The sequence below is a fragment of the Anas platyrhynchos genome, chromosome 2 (assembly GCF_047663525.1).
Source record: "Anas platyrhynchos isolate ZD024472 breed Pekin duck chromosome 2, IASCAAS_PekinDuck_T2T, whole genome shotgun sequence".
NCBI lineage: Eukaryota > Metazoa > Chordata > Aves > Anseriformes > Anatidae > Anas > Anas platyrhynchos.
Genome location: NC_092588.1, coordinates 93,898,830 through 93,914,713, shown reverse-complemented (window position 1 = coordinate 93,914,713; position 15,884 = coordinate 93,898,830). Strand labels below are relative to the sequence as shown.

General features: G+C 39.2%; 1 protein-coding gene across 10 annotated transcripts in view; it reads left to right on the top strand.

Moving 5' to 3' along the window:
- The window catches only part of MYRIP (myosin VIIA and Rab interacting protein), a 217,822-nt gene that overhangs the window by 95,269 nt on the left and 106,669 nt on the right, over window positions 1-15,884 (top strand). For 9 of the 10 annotated variants that reach the window (XM_038173970.2, XM_072033194.1, XM_072033193.1 and 6 more), the window contains exon 3: window positions 8,383-8,604. In XM_038173970.2, coding sequence (XP_038029898.1) covers window positions 8,383-8,604 — 222 coding nt within the window. Of the gene's footprint in view, window positions 1-8,382; window positions 8,605-15,884 lie in introns of those variants that run through there. The other variant, XM_072033197.1, reaches the window with a different exon arrangement.

The following is a 15,884-nucleotide window of genomic DNA, read 5'->3' as shown; positions in this document are numbered from 1 at the left end:
TCCCTATTGGCCTTGAAAAGGAGATGGAAATGTTTCCCTTCAATCCATGAAGAATAGGATACATAAGGCCTGAATGCCGAGTTGCTTAACAACTTAGAGCAAGACAATTGTTCCCATGACTAGCCCTGGAATTCTCCGGTGTTTGTAATCAAGAAAATGAATGGAAAATGGAGACTGTATATTATCTGAGAAAAATTAATGAAGTCATTTAAAATATGGGAGCACTTCAATCAGGATTACCAACTCCAACGATGCTCCCCCAGTAATGGACATTAATAGTAATAGACTTAAAGGATTGTTTGTTAAATACTTGCCAGAATTTGGAAAACTTTGCCATGTTTGTGTTTCAATTGATATGTTACAACTGATACTTTTTCTGATTGTACATATGTATATGCATGCTTGGGTTTAGTATGTAAAAGCAGTGTTCTGTATACTTAGAAAGTTTGATGTTCATGGGTGTGTGTTGGTAGAGCATAGACTCCCCATGCTCCCAGCGCTGTTTACTTGCCTTTTATAAATATTACTAAATTCAGATTGAGTTGTATCTTCATTTATAACAGGTTGAATGAAGATTAGGTCTTTGGGTAAATACTGCTGTTACTATAGCAATACCTATGTTTTTTAAAGAACTACCTTAAATGCGTGTTTGAATGGTGAGGTGGGGGTGCTGTAGATATTTTCCTGCTCCTCTGCAGAGATTTGTTTGTTTTGTTGTAAGGGGCACACTATTACTTCTATGAGGTGTTAATACTGCTACTGTAAAACACTCTGGGGTAATTTATGTTAAACGTAAATTGTTTTCTGTGAGAACAGATTCTTTTGTCTGCCGAAGTACTGTCTTGTGTACAATAAAGGTATATGGTAAATTTAAACTTGCAAGTCTTGGTCTTTAAAACAAATAAAACCCCACATGGCTGTTGCAGGCAATTCCTATACTCAAGAAAATCATTATTTATAGGATTAAATTTACTAAAAAATATATATTTAAATTGCAGATCCTATGTAGAATATCTTGCTTTGAGGCTTTTCTTTCTTTTTCTTCTTTCTTTGTCACCTTACTTAGTATGAGTCTGGTGTGCTTCCTAGGACTGCATAGGAGTTTCACCTAAAGGAAATGCCTGCTGTCTGAATGGCCCAGAGCATTTAGTAACACCTGCTTTCTTCTTGTTGCATAGTACAGCTTCTGTGGCTCTTGCAGGAAGTAGAAAAATACTCCGTGGAGTTTTCTGTGGGTAAAACTGCATGGATTTGCCTGTGTTGCATTATGTGCTTCCCAGTGCTGGCAGATAAAATGTCTCTCCCGGCTCCCATCCCACTAGGTTTCTGGAGTGGCCAGTGGTGCTCTCGGGAGAAGGCAGCAGTCATGATGGGCAGATTTGATCACCAGCCTCTTGAGGCAGAAGACTCCCACATATGAAGTATTACTCATCTCATCTGCATGTGATGTGGCCTTTGTGTTGTTTTCTAACACCACACACACAGCCCTCTGATGTTATCGTTTCTCACACTGTAAAGCCTGCTTCTGTAGCAAGCTCTGCTGCTTATTCTGCTACATAGCCTTGTTTATTCTGCTGCACATTCCTTGGGAAGGGTCAAGGAGAACTCCCTTCATTTTCTGATGCAAAGAGAAGTAAATAATATTAACTCAGCAACAACACTGGTTCTAGCACAAATGTTAGTAGGTCTGTGTTGTTTGAAATCCCACCAGGAAAAGGGAATGATGACTCACGGTGAATACTCTGAGTTTTTCAGAGATGTATGAGTTACTGTCCCACTGTACACTAGCCAGGCTATGAATCAGATTTTGTAAGGTTGAACTGGATTACACTGTGAAAGGAGCACTGGAAGAAGAACTGTTTAATGTAGTAGGGGCCTTTCTGTTCTTAAAGAAAATGGTACAAGTTGATACAGGCTTAAATATGGATTCATATCAAAGGTAGACTCACAGATGCTATTAGAAATGCAGAGAAGGTATCATGTTTGTGATGGAAAAGTGTGTAAATTTTAATATTTTCATTAATTTTTCTTTGCTCTGTTTACACTGAACAATATTTCAGTCTTAAGAATGCTAGTCTGTATTTATTGTTCGGGTACAACCAAATGGGATACATGAAGGCCATTAACCTCAAATGACTTTCTACTGCAAGTCAGGAGCTGACAGGACAAACATGAAATTTCCTAGTGAGAGAGACAGGCAAGAGGCACAGCATGACAAATGGCAGGGAGGAGTGTAGATAAATGCTACCACTGTAAAGTATTTGTTTTAATATTTACTTTCTTTTAGTGGTCATGAATACACAATGAAATACTTGAAGAAGGAGGAAGTTGGTCAACGTGGTCAGAAATTCAGTTTTTATCCCTTTAAAATTAGATGTACCCAGGAATTAACTCTATTAAACTTTTTTTTTTCCCACTCAATTGCAACAAGGAGAAAAAAGTCAGGATTAGATATTTGACAAAATGCACTATCCTGACCTGTGAAATGGTAAATAGAGGCAGTGACTGATGTAGAAATAATGTATTTGAGAGGCTTTTAGACACTTGGTCTGCTTAATATGTAGGTTAACCCTTAATGGATGGTAGAGAAGGGATAGCTGCTAGACTGTGGAGTTTAGCAGGACAAATCAATAACTGCTTCCCAAAAGTAGTTTCTGCTGTTGATGGAGTGCAATTCCGTAGACTTCTTGATATTTATGGATATGTTTTGCATTTCTAAAATTCTGCCATAATTGCCTAAGATATGCAAGAAATATTGACATTCTAGTTATAGAATGTCAATACCACGTAGGCAGTGAGAAATACACTTTTAGGGAGAGCAAAATGACATTTATTGAGAGGAAATGAGATAGATGGGAATGTAGTAAATGTTTGTATAAATATGAATCACTATATAAGATGTTGGAACTATAAAAAAGAGTAGGAATTTGAGAAAGGTGGTAAAACTAATACAGTTTTGCTAGGTTGTTGACATTTTTCATGGGGTAGTACAATGTAGTGTTACATGTTTGTAATCTAACAGAAAGATATCACAAAATAATAAAATATTAATCAAAGCGTAAAGATTGGTAGTCAGATTGGGGAGAATATTATATACAAAGGAGAAATTATGAAATAGATAGATGAAAACTGGCTGGATGAGTAAGCTCAGATAGTAGTGGTCAGTGCCTAACTGGTTACAAGCATTACTTTTTGGGGACTGATAGTGGGATTAATTTGGTTTAATGACTCCATTAATGTTCTGGGCTTTGAGATGCAGTCCACTTTCTTCAGGTCCACAGATGACACAGAGTTGGTTGGAAGGGTTGACATACTGGTAGATGGGGCTACTCCAGCCTTCCAAGGTCAATCTCGAGAGAAATGGGTTGCTGGGAACTTCCTGAAAAAGCAATACCAATCTTGCATTTTGCAGTAGAATGGGCTTGGGCCTGACTGTCCAGCGATCAGCTCTGCTGAAGGGAACCGTTTGATTCCTGATGGACAGTGAAATTAAAGCAGTGAGTCCTTGTAGCAGTGGTCAGTGGGTTGAGGCAAGTGATCATTCTGCTTTTTTTAGTACTTTTGAGTCTGTATCTGGAGTACTGTGTACAACGTTAGGTGTCCCAGTGCAAGTAAGGCATTGCCAAACTGGAGCATAAGCCTCACCACAATAACCACAGAGATGGTTAGGAACTGGAGCATATGACATGCACCAAAAGGCTGAGGGAGCTGTGTTTCTTCAATGTTATGAAGACTAAGGGAGAATCTACCGGCAGTCTAAAACTGCCTAATGGGTAATTAAGAGAAGATAAAGCCAAAGGGTAATAGACAACCAAACATAGTACTGCTTCTCTGAATACTCTAGAAATCTAGAGTATTCAGAGTATCCAGTATACCAGGATTTTTCTAATCCAGAGAAGGTATCTCTGTATATACTAACTCAGGACACATTTTTCTTCTATTACTTTTTCCAGTTGCTCTTTGGATCTGTGTTAACTTTTAACATTCACACTGCCCAGTGGTAAACATTGGTATGGATATAATATAAACCCAGGATTTAACCTGAAGGTCCTGAACCTGCAGAAGAAGTGCTTGTCCCAAATACTAATGAATCATTTCACCTCAGAACACCCCACCTGTCTGCAAAGCAGTCTCTTAACTGAGCTAGAAGGGCAGAATAGAAAGAAAAGTGAGAAAAAAGTGTTGAAACAGATTTATTTCCATGTGTTCCATGTGGCATTATTAGAACAGGAGGACAAAGCAGTCTGTACTCACAGCACTGCTTCTTGGAAAAGATAATTTCAACTTTCACACGGAGATATCCGATGTCACAGAGCTCCCCAGAATACCTGCTCTGAAATTTCAGACCTGCTTCTCCCTCTCTGCTCCCCTTGCACCCAGATTTCAAAGTCTAACAGTTAGATGAAGTACACAGTCTGTGCTCCTGTGATATCCAATGTTACAAAAGAAAATGGGGTTAAATACAGTCTCTTGACAATTTACAGGTTTACAGGGTGAGAAGAATTTTTTAAAATACCAGTGTATTTATTTCATTTAACTACACTCTGATATGTCAAGTCATTTCCCATTGATGATAGACACTGACTGACAGCAACAGAAAAGGAAATCTTCCTTAAGAGCCCCTAGTACCGCATCTATAGAATAATAGAGGACAAATCCTTCATGTCCTGAAGTAAGAAAATTATTAACAGATTAGGATAGAGCCTGATACATGAAACAAGGTATCAGTCCATGGCAAGTGAGCTACATCTGAACTTGGTGCTGATTGACTCTGTTCTCTATGTAGCAAGTTCATTGTCTGATACGTGTTTTTAAGACAAGGCTAAGTGTCAAGCATGTTGGCATTTTTCTGGTTCTATCAGCAGTGGAATTTGTTCAACTGTGACTAGTATTCAGTTTTCTCAGCTTGTTATTCACCACATTTATTTTATGGTATTTAATAAGAGATACAAAGATGTTAAAGCAACTCTTTTCCCACTATCAGAACTGTTTGCAAATGTAAAACAAAACAAAACAAAAACAAAAAACAAAGACATTATCACCACAGTTGTGGATTTCTTTCTTTTTAGAAAGAAATTGTCATCAGAATCCATGATACTTTTTTGTATAGGTAACCAATTATTTTTCACAATGCTATCCCAGACTGTAGAAGGATAACTTTATTCGTTAAAGGTGAAATATACATCTTTCTTTCAGTGAGAATTTGTTCAGCATCAGTCTAGGCAGGTGTGTATGTTGCTAGGGTAATACAGGATCCATTTAGACTCTACACGCTTGTTGCAAAGCCTTGTTCAAAATAATAATAGTAATGAAGTACTGAAATAGGTTTTTATTTGTGTACCTCACTTAGCCTTACCTATATATAAAAATAAGTTATCCTAAACTCCTAATACATCATTATCTGATCAGACTGCTGATGGTAGTTGCATGCTACTCGGTTCACTTTACATGTGTCTAATTCTGATGCTATTTTCTTGATGGTGTTCATACTGACGGTGGCCACATGGTGAGTGCTTCGGATGTAGCGGCTTTCATAGCAGGCTTGCTGTCAGTCAATATTAAAAATTGTTATTGATTTTAGACAGAACATTGCTACATCAGTTCTGGATGCTTTTTAAAAATCTTATCCGTTCGGCCCAATTCCTTCATCTCCCTATGTGCATGGATGCTGCTTTTACTTTTTCTAGTGTGCACATCACCCCTGCTATATCCATTCCTGCTTTATAACCATTTAAATAAGAGAAAAGTCAACACTGTTCCTTTTCAGTTTGAATGCACAGTAGTCACTGAATCTTTAACATTGATTTTTGAAGGCAACTCTGTCGTTGTAGGCCTTTTGAATTAAGTGGCAAAGGCAAGGTTTGGACAACAATTTAAAACAATTTAATGGGACAATATCATCGGTTAATACATAGGCAGCACCATTTCTATTCCTCTAGCCTTATAAGTGGTTCTAATCAGTGCTTAGAAATAGTAAGTTACAGAATCACAGAATCACAGAATTTCTAGGTTGGAAGAGACCTCAAGATCATCGAGTCCAACCTTTGACCTAACACTAACAGTCCCCACTAAACCATATCCCTAAACTCTACATCTAAACGTCTTTTAAAGACATCCAGGGATGGTGACTCCACCACTTCCCTGGGCAGCCTATTCCAATGTCTAACAACCCTTTTGGTAAAGAAGTTCTTCTTAACATCCAACCTAAAACTCCCCTGGCGCAACTTAAGCCCATTCCCCCTTGTCCTATTCTCCCAGGCACGTGGGAGAATAGACCAACCCCCACCTCTCTACAGCCTCCTTTAAGGTATCTGTAAAGAGCAATAAGGTCACACCTGAGCCTCCTTTTCTCCAGGCTAAACAAGCCCAGATCCCTCAGCCGCTCCTCGTAGGACTTGTTCTCCAGGCCCCTCACCAGCTTCGTCACCCTTCTCTGGACCCACTCAAGCACCTCGATGTCCTTCTTGTAGCGAGGGGTCCAGAACTGAACACAGTACTCGAGGTGCAACCTCACCAGAGCCGAGTACAGGGGGACAATCACCTCCCTAGCCCTGCTGGTCACACTGCTTCTTATACAAGCCAAGATGCTGTTGGCCTTCTTGGCCACCTGAGCACACTGCTGGCTCATATTCAGCTGACTGTCCACCATCACTCCCAGGTCCTTCTCTGCCAGGCAGCTCTCCAACCACTCATCTCCCAGCCTGTAGCTCTGCTTGGGGTTGTTGTGCCCCAGGTGGAGGACCCGGCACTTGGCCTTGTTGAACTTCATGCAGTTAACCTCAGCCCATCGGTGCAGCCTATCCAGATCCTCCTGCAGAGCCTTCCTACCCTCAAGCAGATCGACACACGCGCATAGCTTGGTGTCATCTGCAAACTTACTGAGGGTGCACTCAATGCCCTCGTCCAGATCATCAATGAAGATATTAAAGAGGACCGGTCCCAGCACCGAGCCCTGGGGAATGCCACTAGTGACTGGCCTCCAACTGGACTTGACTCCATTTACCACGACTCTTTGGGCTTGGCTATCCAGCCAGTTTCTAACCCAACGAAGCGTGCGCCAGTCCAAGTCAAGAGCAGCCAGTTTCTTGAGGAGAATGCTGTGGGAGACGGTGTCAAAAGCCTTGCTGAAGTCAAGGTAGACCACATACACAGCCTTTCCCTCATCCACTAAGTGCGTCACTTTGTCATAGAAGGAGATCAGGTTCGTCAAGCAGGACCTGCCTTTCATAAACCCATGCTGACTGGGCCTGATCGCCTGCTTGCCCTGCAAGTGCTGCGTGATGACTCTCAAGAGGATCTGCTCCATGAGCTTCCCTGGCACTGAGGTCAAACTGATAGGCCTGTAGTTTCCCAGGTCTGCCCTCCGGCCCTTCTTGTAGATGGGCGTCACTTTTGCTAACCGCCAGTTAGCTACTACTAACTCTGAAAAACAGAAGAAAATGGATATATTTATAGTTACACTGTTGTTCTAGGCTTTTGCTAACATGTTTTTCATGAATGCTGTTTTCTTTTAATGCAGATACTAGTTGTAAATGCCAGAAACTATCCACTCACACAACTGTTCATTCTGACTTTTTCATTACTCATATCATGTAATATATTGCTTAATTTGGAAAATATCAAAAGCACTATAAAATGGGAGATAGCAAATTAATAAATACCACACATAAAATCGTTTTTTTTTCTTTTTTTTTTCTCTTTTTTTTTTTTTCTCTCTCTCTCTTTTTTTTTTTTTTTAATAAATGAGCTCTTTTGCTGAAATACAGACCTTCTAGACGTCTGCAATAGAGGTCTGCAAACCTTGTCACAGGCAGTTGGCAGTTGGCTCAGTATTGGTCCTGGTTTAGTTGTTTGGTTTTTTTGTTTGTTTGTTTTTTTAAACTCTGGAAAGAAATATGCTATTAGCTTCCTTGACTGAGCTATTATGCATAATATGACTCCATGAATTAGAACTCAGAAAACTTAGCACGTTTGTTTTCAAAACTATTGAACAGAGGTTTTTTTTTTTTTATTACTGTACACCAAGTCTTTTGACTTTCATAGCCTGGTTTTTGATTTGCGAAGTGCTCTGAAAGTGAATTGTCAGATGTCACAAGGGAGTGACAGCTGGAGTAGGTAGAGAAGCAGTCTGGTGTTGAAGAGTGCTACTGGAGCTGTGTGAACCAAAATTGTTTGCTCTGACTCACAGCAGAGTTTACATGGACCAGTCACATGTGACTCCAGAGAATATAGGAGCTTTAGCTTCCCAATTCTGGATTTAGAATATGCATTTCTGACATTTGTTTTACACCTGCAGAAGTTATTTAAATAGTATCACATGAGAATATTGAAAGAGGAAAAAGGCAAAGAGATTTATATTTGTTCTTTTGTTTTTTGTTCCAGTGAAATGAAGCAGAAGTTGGATGAAGAGGGTAACAAATGCAACATCCTGTCCAAGCAGCAGAAGTTCAATGAGCACTGCTGTATTCGCTGCTGTTCCCCTTTCACCTTTCTTATCAACAGCAAGCGACAGTGCCAAGATTGCAAGTACAACATCTGCAAGAGCTGCAGCTCTTACCAGAAGAAGGAGAAGGCTTGGATTTGCAGTGTCTGCCAGCAAACAAGGTAGGGACCTATTGTTCAACAGCCTGTATAAAGCAGCTGGCCTGACCTACGCTTTTTGTCAGTAGGGGACACAAAGTACCTGTTTATGATGAGGTTGATTTGTCCCTGAGACGTGATGTACCTGTTTTTCTAGGGGTTAATTTGTTCTAAGAATGTTTGGTTACCTGTTGCATTTCCCAGGTTTGTTTAGTTGATCTGATGAATCAACAAACACTAATTGGACTTAGCTTGTACATGTCTGTGATCTTGAATGTGAATGTCTAGGTAACTAACCTAACCTGAGTGTAGTTAGTAATTTTCCAGCAAATCCCGTTGATAGGTGGGGCATGGAAAGAAGAATATTGGTGACTAGATCATCCATCTGTGAATGTGTTTTGGAGTGCTTTTCCAAATGCTGGAATGCTTTGGGCTTACTTTTGCAAATAACTGTACAAAACAGCAGTGCAACCTGTTATAACTCTTAACATTTGTTAAGAATATGCTGTCAGGCCTCTGTTTACAGATGGTATCAGTGGTTTACTTGTTTCACTCTTTTGAGGATAATATAGCCAACACTTTTAAAGACAGCACCAGAAAACCAAAGCTAATCCAAGCAAACATAACAGTGGGAAAGGGAACACTCCTTGGAGGATGACTCTGATAATCTTTCTTGTCTGCATTGTAGGCCAGGTACCAAAAGCAGTCTCAGCTGCAGTATCATAGTATCATCTCTGACTTCTTTACTTGGATGAGAAGCATAGATGAATTTGATCAATTCCTCATAGTTTAATTTTGAACATTGGTAAGTAAAACAGCTGAGCAAATATGACTGAGATGGCTGGAGCATCAAGACAAGAGCTGTGTCCTTTTCCAATGTTGTACAATATTTCTGTGCTTACCAGCCACTCCTTCTGCTTGCTTCTGATCAACACCCACTTGAATCTTAAGTTTTCACATCATATCTGTGAATGAAGTGTGTGCCCTTTTGCATAGGGCTTAAGATCATAGGGATCCTGGGTGAATGACTCTGTTTCCAGATGCCAGCCTTTGAGCTGAAAGGAGAATGTATTCCCCAGGAGCATCTGATCCTCCTCTGACATTTCCGTAGGGAAACCTACACCAACCAACCCCTGCCGAGGCAAGAGAAGAATGGCAGGAGTCTCTTTTCCAGCAGCACAGAGCGCTGCAGAGACAGTGTTCAATTCTGCTTTATTTATTTAACCATTTCATGACACCTCTTTCCTCCACTTCTCTCAATTGTAACGTGTTTACATTTTCCTCATTTATGAAACATGGGACTCAGTTTGAGTTATTTTTCAGTAAATAAATTAACTAACACTGATGCTAATAATTTTATGCCCTGGTTTACTGGACCATGTGACTTACACATCCCTGCAGGGGAAGCTGGGGCAAGGATTCCCTGGAAGCTGCTGAGGTGGTTTGGCTTGTTTTTTTGTGTGTGTTTGGTTTATTTGAGGGGGTATTGTTTTGAACTACCACTCAGTATTTCTCCCAGGGAAAAACTTGGGGGGAAATGCCAGAGTTTGTTGTCAGTTCCAGTCCCTTTCTCAGTGACATAGAAGGAGGGAGCATGGACTATGCCCTCCTATTCCTCCAGATGTCCTCTTTTTCTTATGTCTTTTATTTTTTCCTATAATAAGATAACACTAGTAGCAAACATAGCTCTTTGTTTAGCTGCTACTTCTCTGAATGTCTTACTACACTATTAGATACTGAGCTAGAAACATCTCAGAGGACTGCACTTTCAGGTTGTTCACTCTCCCCCCTCCCCCCCCCCTATATTTCTTTAATTATGTAAGAATTAATCTTGTAATTCTCTGCTAGGTAGAAAGGGCTTAGTTGAACTGGGAAAGTATGAACACTTTCAGTTCAGATTTTCCTTAATGACCTGCTTGTGCTCTTCTCTTCCACTCTAGAGCAATGCTGGAATACCCTGAGTTTCACTTCTAGCTTTTATTTGGAATATGTCATACCATTCTTATGTTGGAAGCAGTTTCTTACTGTACAAAAGGCTATAAAGCATTCCTAGAAGTAATTGGTTTTTTAAAGAAACTCTAATTAGGTGAATTGAAAGCTGCTTTGTGTCTATATATACATGCAAAAAAAATCTTTAAAATTCCTTTATGATTTGGGAACCAGGACCAAAGACTTGGGGATGTTTTTTGTTTGTTTTGTTTTATTTTGGAGAGTAATGCATTGCCTAAGAATCACTTGGGTTTGAATTTAAAACACTTCTGAGAGCTGTGTCCTTACCTTTAGATCATCATTTTCTCTATAAGCTTCCTCTAAAAGAGTCGCATCAACTTCTGCAGGCTGTAGTTTCCTGGTAGATTTCTACATGGGGGTGGTCTTGACACTGAAGAAAATCTGGTATGTTTAGTTAATCTCTCAAGGCATGACCCTACTGGAGCTACATGTTCAGTGGAAATTGGTATTCATCTTCCAAAATTGAGATCTACATTAAACATTTAGCAGAGAGCAAATAATGCAGGTCAGGATTTGAAACATAAAACATTTGTAGAAAATGGGGCCAAAATGTTACAGTCTTCGCTTCTTCTAAAGGCAGTAAGCTCATCTGTAAGCCAATGGGGGGTGGAAAAAAAAAAAAAAAGTGTTTGTACTCTTTAAAGTGCATCTCTTCTTTTGATGCATCTTTTAGGTATTACAAAATTCGTCTCAGCATAGAATCTCAATACTTGGAAATGGCTTTCTAGCAATGTTGCTGTGAGGAACTGCAGAACCTTTCTTCATTTTCCCAGTTTTTCAGTTCTGCAACACTTTCTGCTAATACATTCTGGTTTAGATTTATCTCTGAAGGCCTTTATTAACATTCTAGTGTTTTGGTTTTTGTTTGTTTATTTGTTTTGCTCATGTGTATCTTTCTAATTTCTAAGTATGTTATGATAAAATTGTATACTATCGGTGTCAAGTTTTCAATTTGTGTGTAGTGCATTTCTGGTTCTTCAGAAGCTTTGTACAATGTATTCTAGTTAGACACACATACAATGATGTGTTTGGGCAGCAGTCTGTACATACGTGTATTATTAAGTGTTTGTGGCTAAGTAGATTCCAGACACAGTTGCTCTGCCCTCTGGATTAATACTTGGTGCCAGACAGTGGGGTTCTTTGCTGATTTATCAGTAATAGGACATTATTTCCATTTGTGCAGTTTCTATACTCATGGAGATTTATCCTGTTAACTGTGAACAGCTAACCAATTATGTGTGGGTGCACTTAGAGCATTATAAATGCTGTGGTTTGCACAAGTTTTCTTTTCCTGGTGATAAAATTGGAAATTCTCCAGATTAGTAGCCACTAGGTGTGAGTGGCAATAATAAATGTGTCTTTTCCATAGCTAGTGTGCTTTGCTATTAGGAACAATATCTTAAAAGGTTCTTCTGTTACCAAAGAAGTTAACATGAAAATTTAATTTGTCATTTTTTAAAAGCTCAATGACACCGATAAGTAAATCCCTCATATGCTGTTATTCTTCAGACACACCTCTCACTTGAAATAGATACTGAAGCACATACCACTTATTATCTTTAATATGAATCTATGAGACTAAGAAATTATGCATTTTGTAAGGCAGGAATTTATCCTGCTTCTGTGACCTAGGTGTAAAAAAAGGTGGAAAATGCAATTGCCATGTCTTTCTGCCAAAGACAAGGAGTGGTTACTAAACTTGTATGCAAAATTAAGTATATGGCTTTTTGTACTTTTTTTGTAGTAGCATATCTTTTCTGCAGTCAGGTGTTTCTAAGGTCTTTCTCCAGATACTGGGACAAGTATATGGCTATTGGAGTTAATTATGTCTCTTGCATCTTCCACCCTATCTGCTTTCAAAATATGACCCTACAATTGTAGATGGTGAAATAAGTGGTTATGCCTGTCAAAAGTACCTGTATTGTAAACACGTTTCCTACTTTTTCCTGTTGCACATAACATCTGCATCTTGTGCTACAGCTATACAGGCAAACATCATTTTAGCTTAGCAATTAGTAGGCAACCCTTGTGTTTATTTTGTATCCACAAATAAAATAATTTTAATGTAGGGGGAAAACAATCTGTGACACAAAGCTGTTTTTGAGTTTGCATCTGCCTTTATTTCAGGTCGTTGTATCTTTTTTGCAGAAACTGCTTTAGAGATGAAGATTGGATATTGACAGAGTGCCTAAATAAAAGTTTTCTAAAAGCAAGATACTTTTAAGTCTGCTGTTTGATCATAGCAAAAGAATGCTTCCTGTTCATTTCCATATTACTGTTGGATTTACAGTGTGCTTAAGAAATTCCTTGATGAAATACTTTCATCAGAAAACTGTGTTAGTGAAAAATGGAAGTTCTTCACAGATGGCACACTTGTTTTGTCTGGAAAATTATGAGGTCCAACATGGAAATTTTACAAACGAACAGTCCCCTGAAACATTGGAGCTGAGATTAAAAGCTTTCCTCAGAATCAGGTGGATCAGTTAGTTTCCCAGTATTTAATATTTTATTTTAAAATATCTCTTTTATTCTCCCCATAGTCCTCCAAAATATTTTAAACTGGTAACTTTCAGGGAATTAATGTGATATGGTTTTATGGTTTGACTTTTGTCTCTGTATTGTTGAATGCCAACAGCAAACTGCTGGCACATTTCTGGAGCTGTTTTTATTGTCCTGTTATCTAGGGGATATTTTGTGACCAAGAGATCTTGCTTATTTTGGGGAGGTAAATTTTGTAAGGTAATGAGATAGCCTTTGCTGCTCTGGTTGTAGTAGTGATTGCCCTTATCAATTTGATTTCAAATTTACTATGCAGCAAAGCTTGTTGGAATTTGGTGAGTGATGTCCTTTGGCAACAGCTACAAGCCAGATGTCCTCACTGATTCTTTTAGGTCTCATCCCTGCTTTTGCCCATTGATGTGCAGACTAACAGATACTTTTCCAGGCCTCAGCTTGAGAGACACTTCCTTCTCTTTTCATTAGGCTTCCAGGAGATAATTAGCAGTGAATGAAAGAGTTAGTTCATTTAGTAAATATTCTGTTCCATCGTCTGCCATAGTGTGAGGTTATACAGGTTAACAGGATAATGAAGACAGCATAGTTCACGCTGCCTTCAATTTGCTGATGACAAATTTGCTTTGTATTTGGTGTTTTGTTGTTGTTGTTGTTGTTTTGTTTGTTTGTTTGTTTTTGTTTTTTTCAGAGTGTCAATATTGTGGCAGGTAGAGTAGAAACTGGAGCATGGAAGCTTGAATGAATGCTTATGTGATAGAAGAAATCCTTGTAAAGAATGGTAGAAATTGCATCAGTAGTCGTAATTGCCCCACGGATGTGTTTGCAAGTGCTTCATAATCTAGGGGACTTCTTAGGTTCTCTGTATCTCAGATAGCTGCAGTTCTCAAAAGCACTTTCAATCTCAGGCATGATAAGAGTTAGAGGCAAAGATGTTTATGACATGGTTCCATCATCCTGCAAACTCACAGGTATCCAGGTGTCTCTCTATGATGGCAGTGCATATATATCTGATCAAAAATGTTTTTGGAAATTGTCCAGAGGGGAAAAGAACTATAGAGTGTTGTACTGTGAAGAAGTGCCCACCATGAATGACATTTTGAATGCCTCTGTCTTCTGTGCTTTGGAAGTCTTGAGCTATTCATTTTTGGAGGGGAGTAATTCAGTTGCATTCTCTTTGTCTTAAACAGACAAACAAAAACAAACTAAAAAAAAACAACAAATGTTGCAATTGTTTCCTTTAAGTCTTAAACTCCATGAACTTTGTCAAAATGCCTGTTTGTGTTTTGCCTCTAGGATCAGAGGGCTGTTGGAAGTAATGGAATTTGAGGTTAATAATTTAGAATTTGTTGGCATTACCTTTGCTCCATGAACTAGATTCCCAGAGTATAGAAACTAGACCTCTCACATGGAAAAGATACTTAACAAATGAGTTTGTTTCTCCTAAACATAGTGTGTGGCAATATATTTTCTTGTTTCTCATCAATAAAATTATTATTAGAGATTGAAAATTCTCAGGAAACACCAGGTTTCCAAACAGTCTTATGAAGAGTTTGAGTAGTGAAGGCTGTTTTTCAGACCTGCAAAAGCATAGATCTCTTGTGTCTGTCCTGTGTAGTGCATTTAAGTGCCATATTTTCCACTTTTGATGTTTTTTACTTGTTAACAAAAAGTGAAAAGTGAAAGGAGATTGATAGGATAAGTATGAGGAGGAGGTTGAGGGGAATAGTACAATTATAGTTTGAAAAATTAGTCATGTGATGTGTTGTCGTAATTCCCAACTTGCAATTAAACAGCACAAATCTCCATAAAAGATCAGTAACTCTGGAGAGCAATGTTCAGGATCCTGAACAACACTTCCAGTATATAATTTGCAAATTGTTTGACAGATACCTGCCTCACATGTGCTGTACACTAACATACTCCAATACTTACTATAAATACATACAGCAAAACCGGAAATTCAGTTGCATAGCTAGCTGGCTGTGATGATGCAATATGCCAGCTTCATGAATAACTTAAAATAAAAATAAAAATTGGCAGATGGGGTGTAGCTAGCAGCTATCCAATCAGTATTTCCAATGTTTTCGTGTGTTCTCTGCCTCTTGCCCATCCCTGGTCACCTCTGAGGAGAACTGGGTGCTGCCTTCTCCAAGCCCTCTTCTAAGGTTGTTGTGGGCAGCAGTTTGACACCCCAAGCCTTTGATAGCCCAAGAGGCCACACAAACACCTCTCCCTCAGCCTCTCTGAGGCATGATGCTGACTTGTGCTCAATTTGTTGTCCACCAGCATCCATCCAGCCCTTCAGTGCCCAACTTGTGCTGTTGCCTGGGTTGTTCCTCCTGAGATGCAAACCCTTGCTCCTGCTCTTCTTGAACAATATGATCTTCCAGTCAGTGCATTTCTCCAGCATGTCCAGGTCCCTCTGAATAGCAAGCCCTGCCATCCCACGTATTTACTGCTTTCCCCAGTTGGTTTTGCCTGCAAACTGGCAGAGTGCACATCATCCCATCATTCAAATAAATAAAGACATTTAACATGGTTGGCCTAAATATGAGTCCATGGTAACTGGCTGCCATTTGGACCTTGTACTGCTGCTCACAATTCTTTGAACCCAGGGTTCTACTTGTGAAGTCAACTCACCAGTTTAGATACAGGGAGACTATGGGACGTGACTGGAGCCATATTCTTGGTCTGTCTGAGCTGGTAGCCTATGTCCTGTAGAAGACTGAAAGATGACCACAAACTCTGTGGTATTTAGTTAACTGTAAATGTCTGAAAGT